General features: G+C 45.2%; 1 protein-coding gene across 4 annotated transcripts in view; it reads left to right on the top strand.

Annotated features, from left to right (window-relative positions):
* Nucleotides 1–5,883: 5,883 nt before the first annotated feature.
* LOC114435845 (phosphatidylinositol-binding clathrin assembly protein) overlaps nucleotides 5,884–22,182 on the top strand; it is a 56,611-nt gene continuing 40,312 nt past the window's right edge. For all 4 annotated transcript variants that reach the window (XM_028405771.1, XM_028405767.1, XM_028405768.1 and 1 more), the window contains exon 1: nucleotides 5,884–6,895. In XM_028405771.1, the coding sequence (XP_028261572.1) occupies nucleotides 6,766–6,895 (130 nt within the window). In that variant the 5' untranslated portion in view covers nucleotides 5,884–6,765. The remainder of the gene's footprint in view (nucleotides 6,896–22,182) is intronic.

Genomic DNA, 22,182 nt, shown 5'->3' with positions numbered 1-22,182 from the left:
GCTGCTGCTGGCGTCCTCATCCGTCTGCTGTTGATTTTACACCGTGGCAGAGGTGAGTGAGTGCTGTGCTGTGCATGTGTTCGCTCATCAGGCAGTCTGACTAACAGTCCTGCTGATCAGTTCTGTCCTCAGCGTGCAATCAGAGCTCCTGTCTCACACTGATGTACATGCAGAGCGTGGTTTGAGAGGAGCCGGCTAATAACTTTATATTATCGCCTACATGTCCAGTTAACACTTAACTCTCACAGCACATCAGTGGCTCAGAACCACTCAGCCTGCTGATTGGTGGGGTTTCACAATCGATCATGTCCACGCACACTTTTTCCCTGGTGTTAAATGATGTGCAGTGAAGATGGTGTGAGTCCTGTCATCGACCAGCTCCACATAATAACGAACTGACCTGATGCCGCTGCAGTGCCTCGCTCTGAGAGCTCTCTCGGTGCTTCAGATCCCGCTCCCATCATGGCTCGATGACCCTATGAGAGTCCCTGGGGCGAAACCATGAGCCCACTTGACCAGCTGCTTCCTTCCATTCTCTGTGAACTGTGTGTGCACTCTTCACATACTCTCATTGAAGATTCAAGATACAAAGACTTTAATCAACTCGCTATGTGTGGAACATACAGATGACCCAAACCACTGCTTCTCTCTCACCATAGTGCTGTGATCAAAATAAAAATATATATAAGGAGGAGGCAAGAGGAGGCTGTGGAGAGAAGCCGGGTCAGGTTCAGGAACTACTTTAAAGTCCCATAGCTCCTTAGTGAGGTACCAGAAGCTCCAGGTTAGGTTTGGGTACCAACACTACTTCATTACTTTTAGGTACTATCAATACCTGGATAGGATTAGGAACCAAAACCGTTGATAACTAGGCACCAGAACGTCTTGGTTAGGTTTACCCCAGCCTGCCTGCCTGGTTGGCTCAGGTATTAACAGCGGTTGGTTAAGTTGGGGCGGCTCTGTGGTGTTTTCTTGGAAGGTTCCATTCTGAGTGGGGTGGAGTTCTCACATTCTCCCTGTGCCTGCGTGGGTTCTCCCACAGTCTAAAGACGTGCTAGGTTAAGTGGTGACTCTGAATTGCCCGTAGGTGTGAGTGTGAGTGGTTGTCTGTCTGTGTGCTGCCCTGCGATGGACTGGTGACCTGTCCAGGGTGTGCCCCGCCTCACCTGAAGTTAGCTGGGATAGGCTCCAGCCCCCCATGACCCTGCACTGCAGGATGAAGAGGGTTAATGGATGATGGATGGTTAAGTTGAAGTATCTAAAATCCTGCTTAGGTCGAGACAACAGAGCTGCTTGGTCAGGTTTGGGGGAAACTTCAGTAGAAACAGAATAAAAACTGTTTTTTCTCTCCGTCTTTATAGCCCAGGACTCTGGTGATGACTCCATGCACTCCCCCCACAGCCTTCCGCTCAGCCCTCAGCCCCTCTTCAGCTTCTTGCTGCTCGGCCTCACCGTCACCCTGTCCGGCGGCGTGTACCTGTGGATTCTCAGATACGTGTGCATCGGCTGCTGCCAGCCCGTCGCCGTCGGCACTGAGTCAGACGCTCTGGATGAGGTGGTGTGAAGCCTCTGTATGAACGAGCCGCAGCAGTTTACACATGCCGGTGAACATGTCACAGAGGATATTGTTCCGTGCACGGGGTAAAAATTGCTTTCTTCACACCTGTGAATTGGTTCTGTTTACCCGGGGGGCTGAAAGGGCGACGTGCCCGACATGATGTGTGGACGACATGATGGACAGAATGTTTATATGAGCTGCTATTACAGATAATTATATGCACAAAGGTACAAATTAGGTCTCGTTACCAACTTCTCCTAATGCTCTTCAGGCCTTTTAGTTGAAAATATATTCACTTAATATGTTTTTATCTGTTTGGGTTCAGCTGGGTTCAGATTAATATCGGGCTCAGCTGCTGCTAATGATCCACTAATGTCTGCACCGACTGAGGCTGGAACCAAAGCTACAGACCACATTTTATTCAGTTATTAGCAGGTGGTGGAAAGTAACTAAGTATTTGTACTTTGTTACTGTACTTAAGTACATTTTTTATGTATTTCTACTTTATTTAAGTAAAAATAACATTGCATACTTTATACTTTGACTCCATGTAGCAGCTGTTACCTGTACTTTCTCCTCCACTACATTTCTACAGTGTCTGTAGTTCCTTGTTCCATGTGATGAACACAGTGCTGGACTGATGAGAGGTCAGACTCTGCATGGAGGTGGTGTCACGCTGCCAGCTGTGTTTCTATAATGAGCCTCAGTCATGATGCCGGTGCTCTGGCTCAGTGAGCTAACTAGTTAGCTGCTGTCTGCTAACACAGGTCCATCCATTAATGTCTGATTAACATGAATCATCACATGAATCTACAGCAGGAACACTGACACAGTAAACATGCTGAATGCCTGTTTGTTATCAGCAGCCTCTCTGTTCACTTGATGCCCACAGCCTGCCTCATGACACACAGACCTGTCCATAGCTGCTTCTGGACTGAACATGGACATTAACTACACATGGTCCATTTTCATTTGAGATGATTTCTTTGATTATTTTAACCTGTTCAGATCCTTTGCAATGGAAATCAATAATATATATTCAGTGTGTGAGTACTTTTACTTTGAATACTTTAAGTACATTTTAAAAGTACTTAGGACTTTTACTTAAGTAGGATTGTTGATGTAGCACTTCTACTTTTACTTAAGTACCGAGCTTCATACTTCCTCCACCACTGGTTATTTAGTTTAATTTGTGCTTTTCATTCATGGTCTGTTTTATGTGTTCAAAAAAGTGGAAAAATCTTGTTGTAATAAATCAATGATTGTTGATGTGTCAACGTGGATTCTGTGTTTTTAGTGCCAAAACATAGCTGCTAGCCTAATGCTAACACATTTTTCACTGGAGCAGCTATAGATTCTTGTAATCTCAAGTATTTTAAAGGTTCCATATGTAAGAAATCTGAGTACATTTTTGTGTACTAATTTATTTTTCATTCAACAGAATGCTGGCTGCAGTTCACCTAATGGCCACAGGTGTCACTGTTATTCAGAATTGCTTTATGTATCTATTTTCCGATCCATTTTTAATTGTACATGTGCAACTCTTGTGAATAATTTAACCTTCAAATCCTTTTCTGTATTTCAGCTCTGTGCTCAGTTGGCCTTTTTTTAAATAAATCTTGAGTAATGAAGAAAATGTTTCAAAAGAAAGATGAGTCATCTGAATAATGGACCGAGCAGGGCTATCAGGTCGCCATCATAATGAATCCCCTCAAATGTGATGGGCCTCATTATCCCACAGCTTCATATCCTCTGAATGGATGAAGGCTCGGTGCCAGGGAAGGCTGCTCTGTGTGATATATTATACATATGCCTGAAGAACACGTGGGGTATTCTATGCTTTTGGGGCTCTGTCAGGTTCTGCTTCACACGACTCCAGTCCTGCATGGAGGTCTTCATTGGTGACATCGCTAGCAGAGAGATGACCCCTGTCCTTGAAGACCTATCATGAGACCAGGACTCATCCTCAGGTACCCTTAAATGACCAAGCTGGGTCCTGTAACACTTTGAAGTCCAACCCCACAAGCATCAAGAGACAACCCGCCATCTTTTAGAGATGGGAGCGCTGCAGGTCACAACACCGGTTTCAGCAGGTGCGCCTCAAGGGTCAGTCCTGGGCCCTTTGCTAATTATCTACCATTATCTACTCCTACTCTACTCCTCGTCTTGTCATCACATAACGTGTCGGCAGAAAATCTGGATCCTGGTAGATAACTGCAGTAATTTGTACCCATGGATGCCGATCTGTTTCCCCAGTTCCAACCGGAGACCAAAGAACAATCCAACAAACAAATCCTCCACATCACTGAGCTCTGCCTGAAACAGCCTCTGTTTTCTGAGTGGGAAAAGGCTCACACTGTTAAAAGGAGGCTGACTATAATGGTCTCTGAGACAGCATGAGTAGACACTCCAGTCCCACCATCCTCTGACATCTGTCCCCCTGATCTGTCTCCCTAGACTGACACCCTGTCCCTAAAAATGGATGTGTGAGACTTCCTGTTTGTTACAAGGTGAGAGTTGTTCTGTTGAAAACAGAAGCTGAGGATGATGCATCCTTTGCTTCGCGGGACAAATAAGGACACATTTGAAGAAACTTTTGAAATGTCCGTTAGAGTCATTTCAGTGCTGCGAGGTTTCATTTAATCTCATGATCTACTTCAGAGGAGACGTTCATTAGGCCTCAACAACCCGAAGCATAAAGGTCAACCACTGATGAACCGTCATCATGTATCACACCTGGCCTGATGAGCCGCTCCATCGATTGCACCCACAGCAGTCACACTCTTAAACCGTCCTCCCTGACGTGCTCCGTGTGCACCTCCAGGTCTCCGGTCTTTGTCTCTGCTAGTGTGTTTCCGCCTCATCCCGTCCTGCTAATGGATTTATTCCCATCTCCCGCAGACAGAACCTTGGCCTGGGGCAGAGCTTTGGCTGATCCCATGATTGACAGCTGCTGAGAGCCTGTTGCCAGGGGCTACATGCGAGTGCAGAGTGCTTCTCCCTGCATCCACACGTGCAGCAGTTGCCATGGAAATAGAGAGTTAATTCGGCTGTTTCGCCTGCAGATGGCGACACTGCACTCCAAGTCAGGAGAGAAGAAGGGAGGTGAAGCGGGTAAAGGACCAGAGAGTGGGTTTGATATGCTCACCCCGGGTTCACCTCTGCCTCTTTCAGGTCAGGTGAAGACACCTGAGGGGGGGGGGGGGGGGGGGTGCAAGCGTGCAGGAAATCACCAGTATCCTGACCCCTGAACACTACTTCCCTGCACTCTGGCTTCATGTTTTTATTCCCATGGTTTTTTTTTCTCAGGGGTCCTGATTCCAGCAGTGGTTGCCAGGAATCCTCCTCCTCCTGTCAGTACGCAGTATTCCTCACCCAGGTGGGAAATACTGCAAAGTGCGACCAGTTCTCAGAGTCTAGACATCCGTCAGGAAAATCCCTCCCTCACACACACACACACACACAGATCTGAATGACACTGCATTGTCACACACATGCCAGCAGCTCTGATCAGGGCGCATCTTCCTAATTACACAACGTGTGACACATGTTTGATTTATGCGGTGCTCAGATCCCGCTGCGCTCCCAGCACACCGTGTTCCATATAGAGTCTGGAGTCAAACAAGGACACGGCGTCTGAAGATTTTTTTTTTTAATACCACCTTAAATGTGGATTAACACGCCGCACGAGAAGATTTATGTGAAGTGTGGACGCGGAGTAAAAGTCAGTTTGTTGTTGTTTTACAGTTCAAAGCCACCAGGGAGCAAAAGATGTGAAGTTTGATGCTTTTTTTTTTGGTAAATTCCGCAACAATTCAAACCGCGGCACCTTAAACGCATCACCCATTCCTCAGTGCTGGGCCAATAGACCTCAGAGGCATTCAAAGACTGTGGGAAATTAGGAAAAATGGAAACGTCTTCGTCTTATTTTACCCGTGAACCACATAGAAGTTTTTAACTTTCCCACAATAATAATAATAATAATAATAATCTGCATTTCACACATTTGTTTAACGACATTTGTGCTTATCAATTATTCTCCTTCATTATTTTTTTATAGGTTTTGTTTTTTGGTCTAGAATTATTGTTTTCAGTATTAAAAAAATGTGCTTGTTTTATTTTTAAATCCATCCACTCGTTAATACGAATCAAGTTATCATGTCGGATTTTTTTTTATTTTAAAAAATAATAAAAAGATGAGTTCCTGAACGCGCAGACAGTCTTAGGAGTGTGTATCTGTAAAATCCGAGGTTGTCGGTGGGCTGTGAACGCGGCACAGTTGTGAGATCAGCTGATTTTTTACGCTGCCATTTTGTCCGGCGGATCAGCGAGCAGCCAGTCAGTCCTGAAACAGAAACCACTGGCGAGACTTTACCCAGACAGCGGCTCCGGACGGGTCTGTCGGTCAGAAAACGAGCCCATAATGTGGCGGCGGCAGCCGAAGCACAGCAGCAACTGAGCCCCGAGGACCGTGAAGGGAACACACCGAGCTCCGGGAGCTGTCATTTTGAACTTAACGGCTCCGCCGGCTCGGCTCTCCGGTCACAGACAGACTACAGGCGCTCGCACGTTAGCTAATCCCGCTAGCAACTCGGCTAACACCCAGCGCTCCTGACGCGTCTCCTCGCCGGGAGAAACTGCACCTGTCCCGGCTGTCAGCTTCACACTCTCCTCTCTCACACTTCAAACAATGCGCTGCTCTATTCTGTGTGACTTTTTACACCCGTGGGGGTTTTTAACACGCACTTTACCGAGCGGCCAGTGATAGCTGAACAGCAGCCTGAGCTAACAAGTTGACGTGGAGGAGGAACTCAAGATCTTTTTTTTCATTTTTTTTTGGATCGTTGGGATTGATGTCGGCCAAACTGTGACCTCAGACGGATTTACTTTCATCAGTGGACTCTTTGGATCCCTCACATAAACAAACCAGCCAAATTAGCGATGTTTATTTGTGGCCAGAAAGTCATTTCAAGTGTTTACAGATTCCACAGTGGGACTCTTTCCTGGTTCGAGTGCTGCAACGGAAACATTAGCTAACACAGACTAGCTCAGATTAGTGTTTGAACAAACAGCTGCCAAACATTTGAATCAGATTATTGTTGTTATTGATCTGACATTGATCCACACGGAACCCTGCCCTGACAGCGCCGAGCCATTGATCGGATCGTTATTGTGCTATTGAAGCTTGATTGAGAATCAGTGAAAGCATGTCGGGCCAGTCCATCACGGATCGGATCGCGGCAGCGCAGCACAGCATGACCGGTTCGGCCATCAGCAAGGCGGTGTGCAAAGCCACCACACACGAAGTCAGCGGACCCAAGAAGAAACACCTGGACTGTGAGTGGGTCCTGTGAGTGTGTGTCTGTGTGTGTGTGTGTCTGTGTGTGTGTCTGTGTGTGTGTGTCTGTGTGTGTCTGTGTGTGTGTCTGTGTGTGTGTGTGTCTGTGTGTGTCTGTGTGTGTGTGTGTGTGTGTCTGTGTGTGTGTGTGTGTGTCTGTGTGTGTGTGTGTCTGTGTGTGTCTGAGTGTGTCTCTCTGTGTGTGTGTCTCTCTGTGTGTGTGTGTGTGTGTGTGTGTGTGTGTGTGTGTGTGTCTGTGTGTGTCTGTGTGTGTGTGTCTGTGTGTGTCTGTGTGTGTGTGTGTCTGTGTGTGTGTGTGTCTGTGTGTGTGTGTCTGTGTGTGTCTGTGTGTGTCTGTGTGTGTGTGTGTCTGTGTGTGTCTGTGTGTGTGTGTGTGTGTGTCTGTGTGTGTGTGTGTGTGTCTGTGTGTGTGTGTGTCTGTGTGTGTGTGTCTGAGTGTGTGTGTGTGTGTGTGTGTGTCTCTGTGTGTGTGTCTGTGTGTCTCTGTGTGTGTGTGTGTGTGTGTGTGTCTGAGTGTGTGTGTGTGTGTGTCTGAGTGTGTGTGTCTGTGTGTGTGTGTGTGTCTGAGTGTGTCTCTCTGTGTGTGTGTCTGTGTGTGTGTGTGTGTGTGTGTCTGTGTGTGTGTGTGTGTGTGTGTGTGTCTCTGTGTGTGTGTCTCTGTGTGTGTGTCTCTGTGTGTGTGTCTCTGTGTGTGTGTCTGTGTGTGTGTGTCTGTGTGTGTGTCTGAGTGTGTGTGTGTGTGTGTGTGTGTGTGTCTCTGTGTGTGTGTCTGAGTGTGTGTGTGTCTGAGTGTGTGTGTGTGTGTGTCTGTGTGTGTCTCTGTGTGTCTCTGTGTGTGTCTGAGTGTGTGTGTGTGTGTGTGTGTGTGTGTCCTCTCTCTCTGTGTGTGTGTCTGAGTGTGTGTGTGTGTGTGTGTCTGTGTGTGTCCTCTCTCTCTGTGTGTGTGTGTGTGTCCTCTCTCTGTGTGTGTGTGCTGTCAGCCAGCTGCAGGGCTTCAAAGCAGACACACCGGTCCTCCTCTGGGCTGCGGTGCTCACATTCCTTCACTCCACCTGGCTGCTTGCGCACTCCACCTTCACACTGATGCTTCTTTTTTTAACCATAAAATGTGAATGTATTTATTAACTCTTAGCAGTATTCATTCATTCATTCATTCATTCATTCATAGCAACAGGGGGAGGAGGCGGGTGGAGCAGAGACCTCAGGTGTTTTTGAGTCTAGAACTGCAAAGTGACACTGAAGGTGTGTCTGACACCAGTGATTATGTTGTTATGATAAATATGCAACCTGAAAAACTGATGTGACAACGCAAGCACGCTAATTAACACATTTTATATAATAATTATTATAAAATTGACAAATTTAAGTTAAAAAATCTGTAAAAATTGAGGAAAAAAGTCACAAAATGCTGTAAATTTGTGGGAAAAGTAAAAAAAAAATCTCATTTTCTTCGTTTAAATATATATACACACACACAAATGAAGAAAAAAACACACAAATTGCTTAGAAACATGTGCCCAGATTGAAGAGAAAACATCCTGCTACCTGTTTTGTTAAGGAACTAAATTAATAGACTTTTGAGGATGTGAGATCTTTGAATGAAGACCAGTACATTTCCAAGAAAAACCAGAAATCATTATGAAAGCGAATGATAGATGTTGTAGTTTTGTCAGTGGAGCTTTGAATGTAGTGTATTGACTCCCTGTGCTGGTAATACACTGTAGAGTATTGTGTTGTGAGTCATGTTGAAGGTGGGAGTGATGCAAACGGGCCCCTCCAGGAGGAAGCATGAATGAAAGTGAGTCACAGTGCGTGCGGTGGCACTGCCGGCTTTACACTTTAATGAGACTACATGTGCTGAAGCTCTGTTTCTGGGAACTGCCTCTGTTGGCATGGGATGCACATGTTTGATGGACGCTTCCTCCTCACCTGCAAGGCTCAGCTGCTGACATTCAAAAACAACAACAACAACAGAAAGTCATGCCTTGTGTCCGGGTCTTTGGTGAAGCTGACCGGCCTTTAACAGCCAATACGCCACATCAAGTTTAATCAGTGGAAGATATTGATTTGTATTCGGGAGCAACGACCTCGTGGGGTCAGAGAGCGGTTCATGGCATGAAGGTCTGACTGTCACGTTATTTGTCCGGTTGATGGTTTGTACCATGAAGGTAGCACATGTCGCTGTCAGGCTGTCAGCTGCATTGTGATGCTGGTATTGTGAGGAAGGGCAGGCACAAAGGAAGCCTACAGGCCGGTGTATCATTCATTCATTCATTCATTCATGCAGGCAGGTCGTCGATGTGTGTGTCAGCTAACAGGAAGCGGTGGCTGCCAGGCGGAGTGTTCGATCACAGCTCAGCCAACTAGTATGGCACTTTATCCTACTATCAGTATGGACCCAGGCAGTTCTACCTGGTCTGACTGTGTCCTTTCCAGTTCAATGCCTGAACTTTGCACATTTGTCCACACTAGACTTTAAATAAAGATGGCCATCTTGGAATGCACCCTCCACACAGTTTCTGCACCAAGCTATACATATTTTTCCATCAATGTTGGACTCTTTAACATGAGAAGTCTTCGGGGATTGACTCGCTTTTGGAGCCACCCTCAAGTGGCCATTTATGGCACTGCGTTTTTAAGGGTATGTCTGTGTTTTTGCTTTGGTTTCGCAGTCCCTGGAGTTGCTGCTTGGAATTCATACACTAAAGTAACACAATAATGCAAACAAACTGACCAATTAAGGCAACTAGCAACTTAGGCCCCCGTTCACACTGGAGAAAGTCACTCGGCTAGAGTAGGATTGAATCCAGATAGCCTTTAAGCTGGATACGTTCAGACCTATTTTCAAATCTGGCTATCACACGCTCATCTGTGCTCAATCCGCCTTGTTTGTTGTCCTCCAAACCACTAGGTGGGGCCTCGTAATATACAGAGTCTGTTCAGGCTGCGGTAGAACCGCACATGCGGGAGCTGGATCGAGATCTATCCGTATATATCCAGATACGACCCGAATCCCAGTCTAGCTGAAATGATTTCCCGAGTGTGAACAGGGTCTTAGTGTTTTGTGAAGGAGTCTAGAGAGTGATGTTGTAGTTTCAGTTTGTGTAATCTGCAGTAGCATGCTAAGCTAATCTTAAGATGTCTCCAAAGAGGCATTCAGATCATCTAAGCTGCAGAATCCAGACCCATTATTGCAGGTCTGGACAGGTTTAGCTAACATCCAGTGAGCTAGCATGTGAGCCTGCTAATACGTTAGTGGATTGTAAGCCTGCAGAGCCATTCATCAGTGGTGAGGGGGTGAGGGGGGGGGGGGGGGGGAGAAAACCTGGAAACCTGACAGGCCCTGACACTGAAAGCTGAGGTTAGCGTGTGTTGTTGCTGATTTTGTTTGTTTTCTTCACAGTCAGTCGCTCGACTCTGCATTCACACACACAATCACATTTTTTTTGTAATCGCCCTCCTTTTGGCACAAATTCACTGCAAGCAGCTGTGACTGTCTGACAGCACACTGTGAATGATCTCACCGGCATATTTGCATCTAGACCCAATAACCGAATAACCCCTGCAGAAGCCTTTCAGCGCTGCCAGCAGTGAGCGTGTAAGGGCTCGGAGGGCCGCTGTTAGCCAGAGCAGCCGTGACATTCATGCACCACTGGCGAAAATAAGCAGCGTTTTAAAGCCATTTAGTGTCATGATTGGGACTGTCCACCTCAATTAACCCCAGCTTGTGAGTCAGTGGCAGAAATGACGAGCCCTTCCCATCAGTTCTGAAAATCTCTCCTATTTATGGGGATCATCATCATCATAAAGATCAATAAGGGAGGCTCACAGCGTGCTGGAATACGTCTGCTTCTGTCTGAACACCTGCTCGCAGTTTGCAGGTTGTCAAGGTGACAGATACTGTGTGTTAAATCCTGCTTTTGTAGGCAGCTATGTGATTGCCATGGCACACATGCACGCACACTCTTGGGAGGCCACTTCTCTCCACTTGGGCACCATTGAGACGCTGATTGTTTCACCATCTTACAGCCGTTGGAGAGAAGTTGTGACATTTAAACTCCAGTCTAATTTCCCCCTTCACTAGCACTCTGCACTGTTGTCATGGCAGCAAACCAGCCGACGGGCGTGTACGGAATGGACTTCAGTTGACAGGGGAAGTTTGAGTCTGTTGACTTAATAATGATGCTGTTTTTACAACCTTTGTTCATGCAGTTATTCAGAGTTTCTCAGAAGTCTAATGACAATTTGCAGTAATTCAAGTAGTGGAGAATCTAATAAGTAAATGGCAACTGGAGGAAATACTTTAGTGGAAAGTGGGCACTTAACCTTTGAGAACAATTCACACCTTGACATCACATGAGTGGTACTTGTTAGTCATGTGAGAGTCATTGGAGGAACGTAAATGGAGGTGTGAATGAACTGATGTAAAGTGGGCTTATAAGTGATGCAGCAGCAGCTCCAGCTCCCAGTCGAGGGTGCTGTCAATGAGCCTCCTCTAGACCATCTGTCTTCTCCGTCCTTCATTGTCTTTGAAGGAGTGAGCAAGAGGAAGGGTGGACATCAGAGTTGAGAGCAAATCAGTGATTTCAGGGAAAAAGACTCACAAGAGGACGTCACACACACTACAGATGTCAGTGTTGCAGAAATCTGCAGCAAAGCAGCTTTTCTACAGACTTAGTCTCAGGGAGTATCCAGCAAGGAGAGCTGGACAAACTTTAGAGGAGTCACGATGCTTTTAAAATGTGCTGACGACTAGCCAAACGCAACTCCTTTGCTTAGCCAGATGACCATTTGGCTGATGCCCTGGCAGGTTTGGACCACCCTACACGTGGTTTCTATCACAAGTCTGGGCCACAGCTTTCTTGGCTCAGCTGCCTGGTTGGGTTACTGAGTGCATTTTCAGGAGCAGCAAAGGTTATGTTAGCTTAGCACAACATGCCACATCGTCTTTACCAGCTGGCTGAGCTGCAGGCACACATGTCCTTTGACATCATGTTAACTTGAGCCGTTTTTAGCCGAACCTTAAAACTAGGTTACACTTGCATGACAAATTGATGTGGGTGCTCTGCACCGACACTTTGGCTTGTGTGAGCTGCGCTGTCTGTGTTTCTCTGGAAGTTTTATAGGATTTTGTGTTTCAGCTTCAGACAACTGTGCATGTTGGAATGTGTAGAGGTATACAGGTGTATGTGCTTGGTTCTTGGACGTTTTTCTAAGACCTACCTCCATTATTTTCATTGGAAGACAAACACTGTAAACACTGAAGTTGGGATGACTCTTCCTCGCTGAAAGTATTTAGTTTTTAGGTTTACAACCACAATAACTCAGGGATAGTGCAGAGTTGAGCAAGACTTTACAGGAATTTTTTAGAACAGGATCCAAGGTGCTTGCAAGGTGATGGAAAAAAAATATTTCAAACCAATCTGCGGCTGAAAGACCACCTACAGAGGATATTCTGGCGGTGAAAAACCCAGACGAGTGCGTGGGCTTGTGTAGGTCCTATAAGGTCCCGTTCACACTAAAGAAAGTCAATCCAGCTAGAGTAGGATTGAATCCAGATACGTTCAGACCTATTTTCAAATCTAGCTATCACACACGCGTGTCCACGCTCAATCCAGCTTAACCCGGCTTGTTTGTTGTCCTCCAAACCGCTAGGTGGCGCCTTGTAATATACAAAGTCCGTTCAGGCTGTGGTAGGACCGCATCTGCGCATGCGCCATGCTTTTTTTTTGTCCTGTGTCGCTCGTTTTTTTTGTTTTTTTTTTACTCCTTTGTAGCCCTGTGGAAAATAAACTCAAAGCTGTCATAGTTCGACGGTTGTTTACATACGGCTTTTGTACACGACCCGGACACTGTCCTTGTGAACCCGGAAGTATGTGAAGTGCGCATTTGCGTGCACCTCCGAGAGGTGGATTGAAATCAATCCGGATATATCTGGATTCGCGTTGTTCTGACTCATACTTATACACTGACAGTTCAGTCAAATAAATCAAATCAGTCCTACCTTGGCCCAATGCTGTTTTGAATAATGTCTTGAGACTTGGAGATAAGCAGGCTTGTGGAGGAAAGAAAGAGAGAATGCCCAGACTCATTATATTACGCAAAGAATTTAACACATTGGCCTGAATTGCAGACACAGTTTACACAAATATGTCAAATAGTTTTTTTTTCCCCCTCCTTTATGGAAACACACCAGCAGCTGTAACGGTACGAATGATTTGTCTTCATGCTGTGACCTTCTCCGTCCCTGTCTATTCTTTGCTCTGCTGCTCCCTCATCACACTGTGTACACACATGGACTGATTTATTTCCATTTACTGAAGTAGTGTTCAGAGAATTGAAAGTGTTCCTGTAGTTTCAGGTACCAAAAGGCCAGCTTATTTCCTGCTATTTGTTTTGCATTGATTTTAGCCCTGATAAACCTGCTGCTGGGTGTAGCTGCTTTGTGACATTGTGTGTGTGTGTGTGTTAAGGGGGTGGTGGGGGACGCCTACACAATCTTAAGTGATTGTAGGTGAGTCTAATGCTATCTAAACAGAGCGGGACGGCCCCTCCCTGGCTGCAGAGCACAGATAGGCCCACTTCAGACTACCAGGCAGAGGGGAAGAAAAAAAAGGACTGACTGCTGACTGCTGTCTGGATACGTCTGTTTCAAGTCAAGCCCAGGGGAACACACGTGACAGGGAGTGTGTGAGACTGTGTGTCTATGTAAGAAACTGCAATAGTGTGTGTGTGTGTGTCTCGAGGGAGTGTTTCAGTCTGCCTGAGTATGTGTGGAGTGGACGTAGCGAGTGATGGAGTGAACAAATAGCACTGCACACGTTTTTGGATTAAGAGGGGCAATACATAATTCAGGATCTATTAAATATCAGTCATATTACTTAAACCCTTAATTGGATTTAAATTGGGAGCCTACATGTTGTTACTGTAGCTGATTTTAATTAAGTTTCTTCTGCTCTTCATACGTCTTCTCCCTCATGTGTTCATTTATTTAGGTGAAAATGATCCTCAGCTATATATATATATATATATATATATATATATATATATATATATATATATATACATACACACATGTGAACTGGAAATGCTCCTCAAAAGTGGCTGGTTAGCTTCCTGCGTATTTAAAGCAGATTTGACACCAGGAAATTACACATTAGAGCATCAACATCAATGCTTGTATATTAACAATGGATCCCATGGTCGTATGTACTGTTGAAGGGCTGCTTGTAGTGACAAACCCGCAGAGAATAGTATAGTACAGGCAGTTATTCTTGGTGTCCTTTGTGCTCATATGTTCCTCACAAAGATGGCAGCGATCATGCTAACTGCTACTTGTTAGCTTCCATAGAGCCACAGCAGCTCGTGCTTTGTGTTTTCTTTGTAATTTGTTGGTTAAAACAAGTCTAAACTGTGAGTCAGTGTTGAGAGACATGAGTCCAAAGTCCTGTCCACAGAAGTTTTATTTGTCCTACCAGCCGTCCAAAGACAAGCCCGGTGTATCTAAAGCTTGTTTGGTTTGGTCTGCGGTCAATGATTAAAGGGTCATCAGAACAAGTGTTCTCCTCAGGGGAACCAAACTCAGTATACTGTACGATTACACATTAGGTGTATTAGGTAATGGGAGTCCATGGCTTCAGATCGGCTTTGTCTGGCTTCGTGTGTGTTTGTGTGTTTGGGAACATTCAGTGCTCCTGTTCCCGTCCCGTTCTGATGTCTGGTTATTTTTAGCCGTGCTCTCTCTCAGGAGCCTTTGGTTTGCTTCAGCTGCTTATTTTTCTTGCCGTACTCTACCTGTGTGCATGTACATCTGTCTGCATGCCATTTCTTCTCTGTCGGTGTCACTCCCCGTCTTTGACAGAAAACGGCAGACGTTCCCCGAAGACAGTGCAGCGACTCTCTCTCTCACTCTGAGAATTCAGTCCTATACACTTGACAAGATTTCTGAAATCCCCCCCATGAAAACAGTTTTAAAGAAAAAGAAGGCAGGGCGTTTGTGTCATTTTCGATGTCTGTCTCCCTACATGTGTGACGGGGGCACAAAAGATTTTATTGAAGACCTCAAGGGAAGAATTAAAGCTTATAGAACCGGAGCTCATCTAATAATAGACTGACTGCTGGTGACACTCGGGTCTTAGTTTCTACCCTCCCTTTAAGTGTCCTTGCCTTTCCTCCTATACCTCTTACCTGGCCATGTTTACACCTGTGCCTTATTATTGTATATGTGTGTGAAAGGTCACATGAGGCTCAAGGGTGCAACATGCTAATTTATAGCTAATCTGGAATGAGTGAAATGAAATATCCTGGCAGCAGCAAAGATTAGTTGCAGAATATATTTGGGTGAACGGTATGATTTGCATGTCTGCCCGGCCTGGTGCTCCCCACAATAGCAATGTGACAGAATGTGTTACTATCACAAATATTTGTTGGTCACAGTGCTTACTTTCTGTAAAAGGATAAAAACGAAGACTAGCTTTTGTTGATAGAACGCCAGTGATGCTAACTTCTGTGTTGGCCCACAATAATCCTTTTGGCACTTTTTTTTTGGTCACGGCTCGACTCGCCATTAATTAGCTGCTGTGGTCCGACAGCACAGCTCCTTGCGTAGCGCCATCCTAGCAGGCCTCAAATCCATCACTTTAAATGCTTTGGAAATGTCTTGTTAAGAAGAAAACCTGTGATATAAAAAAACTTCTTAACAGTTGAAAGAAGAGCCCAGCTGCTGCTGCTGCTGCTGTTGTTGATGTCCATTCTCTTCCTGTCTGGGAACTGTACAGGAATAAAAAGTGTTGTGCCTCTTAAATGGAACCTCACACACTACAGTGCTTCTTTTCACCATCTAATTCCCTGTCAGCATAAACATAAAGACAGATCAATGGTGCAGCATCTGCTGTCTGATTGGTTACATTGCCCGTAAAGTGAGCAATCATGCACTGAATCGAATGCGACACAGAGTCTCTGATGGTGTGGGGGAAGCTTTGTGTGCCCCCTGCCCCTGTCAACACTACAAAATCACAACTATTCATTTAGAGTGTTTACAAAAGGCGCTGTTGGAGCTTTTTAAAAAATTGCTGGTTAAGCCAGAAAAGATGTGTTTTCAGATTTAGCTGGTTCTTGCCATTCTTCACGCCTCTGTCTTACTTCTGCTCCCTCCTATCAGGAGGATTTGAGAGGAGAAGAGAGAGAGAGAGAGGGAGGGCTGGATGGGAAATCCTCTTCTGAGGCAAACCCGTCCTACAGTTCCTAACACAAAGACAGACAGAGGAAAGAAGGAGATTACTAGTACATGCCAGACAAGGTGCTGATACTGTGAAGTGTTAATCTTTAACAGATTGGGGCTGCTGCCTTCACTGGCTGCCGTTTCATCGTGTGGTGCCTCTGCATCCTCCTGTTAAATGGCTACTCGTGCAGATTGTGAATGAAGGTCAGTCACCCCGGCCGCAGTGCTCTTGTTCAGTTAGGAGTGTTATAAAACATTAATAATCCCAATTCCCTATGGATCTGCTGGAACTGCAGGAGTTGTATGAAACATCATTCTTCAACTCAATACCATTCAGACCTTGTTGTTGTAAAAATCCCCTAATAGCCTGAAACATATTGGAAGTACTGTGAAATTGCAGTTCCTCAAATGGCCACATGAGGGTGGCTCCAAAAACGAGTCAGACGAGTCTATTGAGTGGCAGATGGGTGCTGTCTCTGATCACCGATTTTCAATTTCAGCAGACGCCTGCTTTAGCACCATTGATGTTCAAGATCTGGATTAGCAGGGAGTTAACTGGACTCAGCTCAGACCCTGAGAGGATGGCGATCGTCTGAGCCACCACATGGACTTCCAAAGCTGCTGCTACCTGGTCCTGAATCAGATACTCTGACTGCTCTTACATTTGTCTCTATGGTGGTGAAATCCTTCCATATAGGCAGCGAGAAGCTAGGAAGGCCATCTTTGTTGCTGTAAGGACGGGTTGGACAGCATTGTTTTTAGTGATTACATCGGCTGTCATGTGCTCCTTCAAAGTACTTTGACAGTGGAGACACACAGCCTTCTCTTTGTAGTTATCTCAGTTCTGATCTCCTGTGTGTCTCTGTCCAGATAGAGGGCCCTCTTCAGGGAATTCCAACTATGTGAGCCTGACCTTGCCCCTGGGTTTGAACTTAACTAAGGAAAAAACCGATCTGTGTCCTGCCTGCATAGAAGGTGCTGATGTCCCTGATTAAAATGTTGTAAATGTCAAGATAGGAAGGGGGAAGTTTTCATGCTAGGCATGTTCTGTATCCTGTAATTACTTTAGATTAGCTGGTGAGTCAATGTTTGCCCTCTGTCTAATGAGAGGAGGAAGTAGCACTGTCCAGAGTTCCTGTCAAGTACAGGAACCAACCAGTCTGATGATCTTCTGAATATGCTCCTAGGTTTCCAATCTTAGTAAGATGATAGGTTAAAAAAACATTGGCCAATTCTTCTTGATCATGCTCTCCAATGTTTGCTCACCAGACAATAGGAACAGGACAGCAACTTCTCTCCATGTATGTACAGCCATACATACTATATGTTTTTCCAAATATAAAACCAGGAAATATTGATTTTTAGGGCTGATTAGACAAAGTCCTCCTCAGTGATTAGGGTTAGGGTTTCAGTTTCTTCTTCCTTATCTGGTTTGAGTAGGAGTCGTCTTCCAGTTCTGGCACCATTGTGTCATGTTATAGCACAGCAGCTGATCCCGTGTGGCTGAAATGAATTAAATAATAGAGGCGGAGAGCAGACGGAGGCTTGCAGTGACAAAGGCAGGCAGTAGCGGTTAATTACAGATCTTGTTAGAAATTTGTCTGCAGATCAAACGAGGAAATGAGTGTACAGAGTGCGAGCTCCTGGTAGGAGATGGAGTGACTTAAAGGTGGAGAGGAGAGCACAGTAAAAGGAAACCAGTTGGGCCAGATGTGATCTCCTCTTCCTACCCTTTTTCCTGTGCTTGATCTGACCACCTGCTTTCTCACTCCTGGACTGAAGTAACAACTGAGTCACAGATTATTGATAAATCTCCCTCATCAGAGTCCGAGCCTGGCTCCTCCAGCTCTCACACTGACAGGGCCTCTGGTACCAGGAAGTCTTGGGTTAGAAGTGCCAGTTGACGGCCACGGAGGTCAACAGCTGACTGGTAACAAAGAACCACAGATCTGAGAGGAACAGAGTAGGTCACTGTTGAGAATGAGATCACATTTACTCAGCAGTCATTCCTCCCACATGTGTAAATGTGAATACATTACTCGGAAGTCAAAGGGCTAATTTATTGCTGAAGACAACATGTATTTTCTGGAGATGGCAGGAGGAGTAAAACACAAGGTAAATGGCATGTGTTAATGCTGAAATTCCACACCTCCACCTAGAATATGAGGCTCAGCATTCAGCTGGAGGATTCTTAATGGCACAAACTGGCAGCCATACTCTACTCTATTATTTTAGGCTGAAGATCTAATTAATGATCTACAGCCAGTTACTTCATGTGTACTCTAATGTAATCTGTGGACTTCAGACCTTGTTTCTATTTTTTGCGTAGTGTTACATGAGGCGTCACTCATCCACCTTTAACTCCACTCAGGCTCCACCTCTTTGCACAGTTTGGATTAGCAGGTGGCATGTGGAGCTACCATGCTGAGCTTTAAAACGTGATGTCACAAAGGGGTCTTCCATCTTTATAAGTAATGCAGTGAGGTATTTATCAAGCTTTCCACAGTCAGAGAAGATGAAGGGTGGCTGTTTCTAACTGTTCATGGTATTTATGCTAAGCTAAGCTGCTGCTTTAGCATTAGTGTAATGCAGTCTAACTTGCTAATATTGTTGCATACAAATGTCCTATGGTGTAAATGATGCCTTATGCAGAACAGGCCAATTAAATCTATACAGTGCAGCCAAATTCCCACACTCAGCTTTTAAAGTCCATTTCTACTGTGAGCTCTGACTGTATAATGTTTCCTTGTATGCTAACCGCTTCAAACCTCTGTTGCCTGACTATCTTGTAACATGTGGGGCCCCAATTAGCCGGGTCAGATTTGTTGTGAATCAGTTGTGCAGGTAATTACTCGCTGGATGTTGAGTTGTCTTGAGCTGTGCAGCGGACGAGTGTTAGAGTGAATCTTCTCTGTGTGTGTGTGTTTCCATTTGTGGTCAGAATAATTGCTCAGGATGTGCTTGGAGAACAGGAATATAAAATATTACATTCCCCGCTGTGTCTCTGCAGCCAAGCACACTAGGAAAGAAAAGCAGAAATAAAGGGAGTTGAGCTGTGTGTGGATTCTTACAAATTGTCTGGATGAAGAGACACTCATGTCTCACATGTCTCATTACCGCATTTCATTTGTCTAGCTCCTCTCCATTCTCCATCACGTTCTCTCTGTTTTGTCTCCTCGTCCCCCTCTTGTGTGTTTTCTCTCTCTCTCTCTCTGTGCTATATGTTTGTCTTGTCTTCCTTTTTCTCTCTCCCTGGGATCACTGGCATCTAATTCTCTCCACTCTGCCTGATTAAGTCAGCACATGTACCCTCTTTACATTATCGCTCGCACACATACACACTCATGAATGAGCGTCCCCACAGACCTAATCAGTCCTACACTTAGTTCTCTCTCACACCATTCCAGACCTAATGAAAAAACATGAGGGCTGTTAAAAAGAAGCCGGGATGGACGGATGGAAAAAGATAGCAGCAGGAATAAACGATGGTAGAGCAGAGAGGCAACTAATTCATTAACAAAACCACCGGTCGTACTTCTACCCTTTTCAACCTGAAAGCGGCACATTTATATGTGTATATATAACTAATGCAAAGCAGCATGGAAACTAGTTAAACTAACATTAATGTGTTATTTTAGTGTTTTATTGATTGGTGTAGGGGTCGTTTCTTCATTGTAAGAGAAGCTTTAGCGGGTTGTTTTTGTGCGGTTTAAAATGGTTTTATTGCCATTTGTCCAGTGCACAAGAAGCTTTAGTGACTTATTGAAATAGGTTTTAACCATTGACAGTAAAAACTATGGACAGAGCTTCCGTGACGTCACCCGTTTGTTTCTGAAGAGCCGTTCTGAGGCTCGGTGGGAGGTTCCAGGACGTTGATGACCGCCGCCATGTTGGCAGCGTCACGTCCGCCAAAACTCCAAATATGGACAAAAAGGGGGAGCACGAGCGGGGTTTAGGGGGACGGGCGATCGTGGAAGCAGGAAACTCACGTTGTGATACGTGAACTGTCTGTCACTCAAGCGGCAACGCCCATAATTATGCGTAATTTTAAGTCAGAATACAATTGAAACGAGTGAGTTGTAAAAACAATTCACCCCCCCTACAATTGACACTAGAAGATCATCTGAGACCAGAGTGGTTTTTTGTAACGGGCTGTAAACATGTTTTTTTCTGCTGTGAAGTCGGCCATTTTAACATAGGAGTCTATGGGAAATTACTCGCTTTTGGAGCCAGCCCCCAGTGGTTGCGGCGTGAATTTGACACTTCCGCATGGGCTTCAACTTTGAGCCCCGAAGGTTGCCGCTTGGTTTTAACTGTGTTTATTTGCTCATTGTAAAGAGGGCTTTGGTGGGTTTATTTACCCTGTTTAACATGGATTTAGTGGGTTTGTGTCCAGTGTAAAAGGGCCTTTAGTGGGTTTTGTGGTGTAAAACTGATTTTTACATTGCAAATATATGGTCTCCGGTCATAATCAGGGGCTGTAGGAGGTGAAATATGCTGCAGAATGACAGAAAAGTTGAGTGAGGCTAACAGTCAGAGCTGCTGCAGAAAAGATTCATTCAACACGCTGATGCATTCATACGGCTGAGACACGTAATATTCAGACACACTCTGTTAGCCACTGGCAGGCTGTCAGTCACACCCCTGAATGAAGCTAAATTGATGTATCGTGCTGTAATGTACCTTTGTATTACATTACTATACACTCTGTTGCATCTAAACAGCCCACCCTCTGGTGTGTGTGTGTGTGGAGTGGAAGAGGTGCCATGTTGCATGAATGATTGAAAGAAATACTGGACTGGAGGTTTGCATTATTGTCACTGTGTGTGTGTGTGTGTGTGTAGGTACTTGAGGAAGATGATGCTTTACAGCCAAGATGGGCATTATTGAATGTCTGCACCTGCGCGTGCCTGTACGTGCACGCACGTCTGATTATGATGATGAAGTCTCCCGATGGGACTCTGCCTGCTACAGTCCTCCAGTAGTCTAATGAGAAGCTGTTTCCGTAGTTACCAGGTGTGAGAGCCGGCAGCTCATAATGTCCTGTGTTGAAGAACAAAGGATGAGACTGAGAGAGCAGGGTTGGAAGTGAAGGCGAAGGAATGAAAGGGGTGGAGTACGGCAGAGTGGAAAAAAAAAATCCCTGATATCTGGTGTGAATGATCAATTTAACTGTGTGTGTCTGTATTGATATTTGAGGTGTGTGTGTTGCATGTGAGGAGTGAAGACACTGAATCTTTGTAATAAACCAGGGGACCTGAACGTGCATCAATTCAAATCGATTTCCATTACAGAGGTGAGAACAGTGAGGTGGAGCTGGGTGGTTAGCGTGTGTGGTCAGATCATATTAGGCACTGTTGAGCTTTTTTCCACAGTGGATTTAGCTCAATAAGCACTTTGCCTTTTTTAATGTGTGAAATGCTGCCAAGAGCAAAGTTCTAATATGGAGGACCTTACTTTTAGTGGCACCCTCAAGTGGCCAGTCAAAGAACTGCAGCCCTGTCAACTTGAACTACATTATGTTAAAACACCCTTAACCAACATCAGAGAAGAAGTGGCGACAGTGCTGCTCTTCAACACATGCAGTGGACAACTATCATGTGAATTCTGCACCCGTGTGCTGTCTGGAAAGGACTCTCCGTACCAGTAGGTGGCAGTAGTCGGATCACAGACAACCAGCAACCACTGGGGCTGCCATGCAGAAGTAAAATTAAATTGCAGTTCACCCCATAGCCTCTAGGGGCTGCCTCCAAAAGTGTGCCAGTTTTTATTTATAATGATATGAGGATTTAAAATAACACATAATCATGGGTGTGACTGCTTTGAGTGAGCGATCTAGGAGGATATGTTATGAAGTAGGGCTGCCACAAACGACCATTTTGATAATTCGAATAGACACGATTATTGGAGTAATCGGATCACACTTAAATGTCGTAATGACTACTTCAATAGTGGACGACTACTTTGGACCGCTAATTTGTCATTGATTCATCCGAAACCACCTCTATGCCTGGAGCCAAAACCCTTGTGCTTTAAAAGTGTGTG

The sequence above is a fragment of the Parambassis ranga genome, chromosome 5 (assembly GCF_900634625.1).
Source record: "Parambassis ranga chromosome 5, fParRan2.1, whole genome shotgun sequence".
NCBI lineage: Eukaryota > Metazoa > Chordata > Actinopteri > Ambassidae > Parambassis > Parambassis ranga.
The sequence above is the reverse complement of the archived record's forward strand: the minus strand, read 5'-3'. Positions and strand labels throughout refer to the sequence as shown.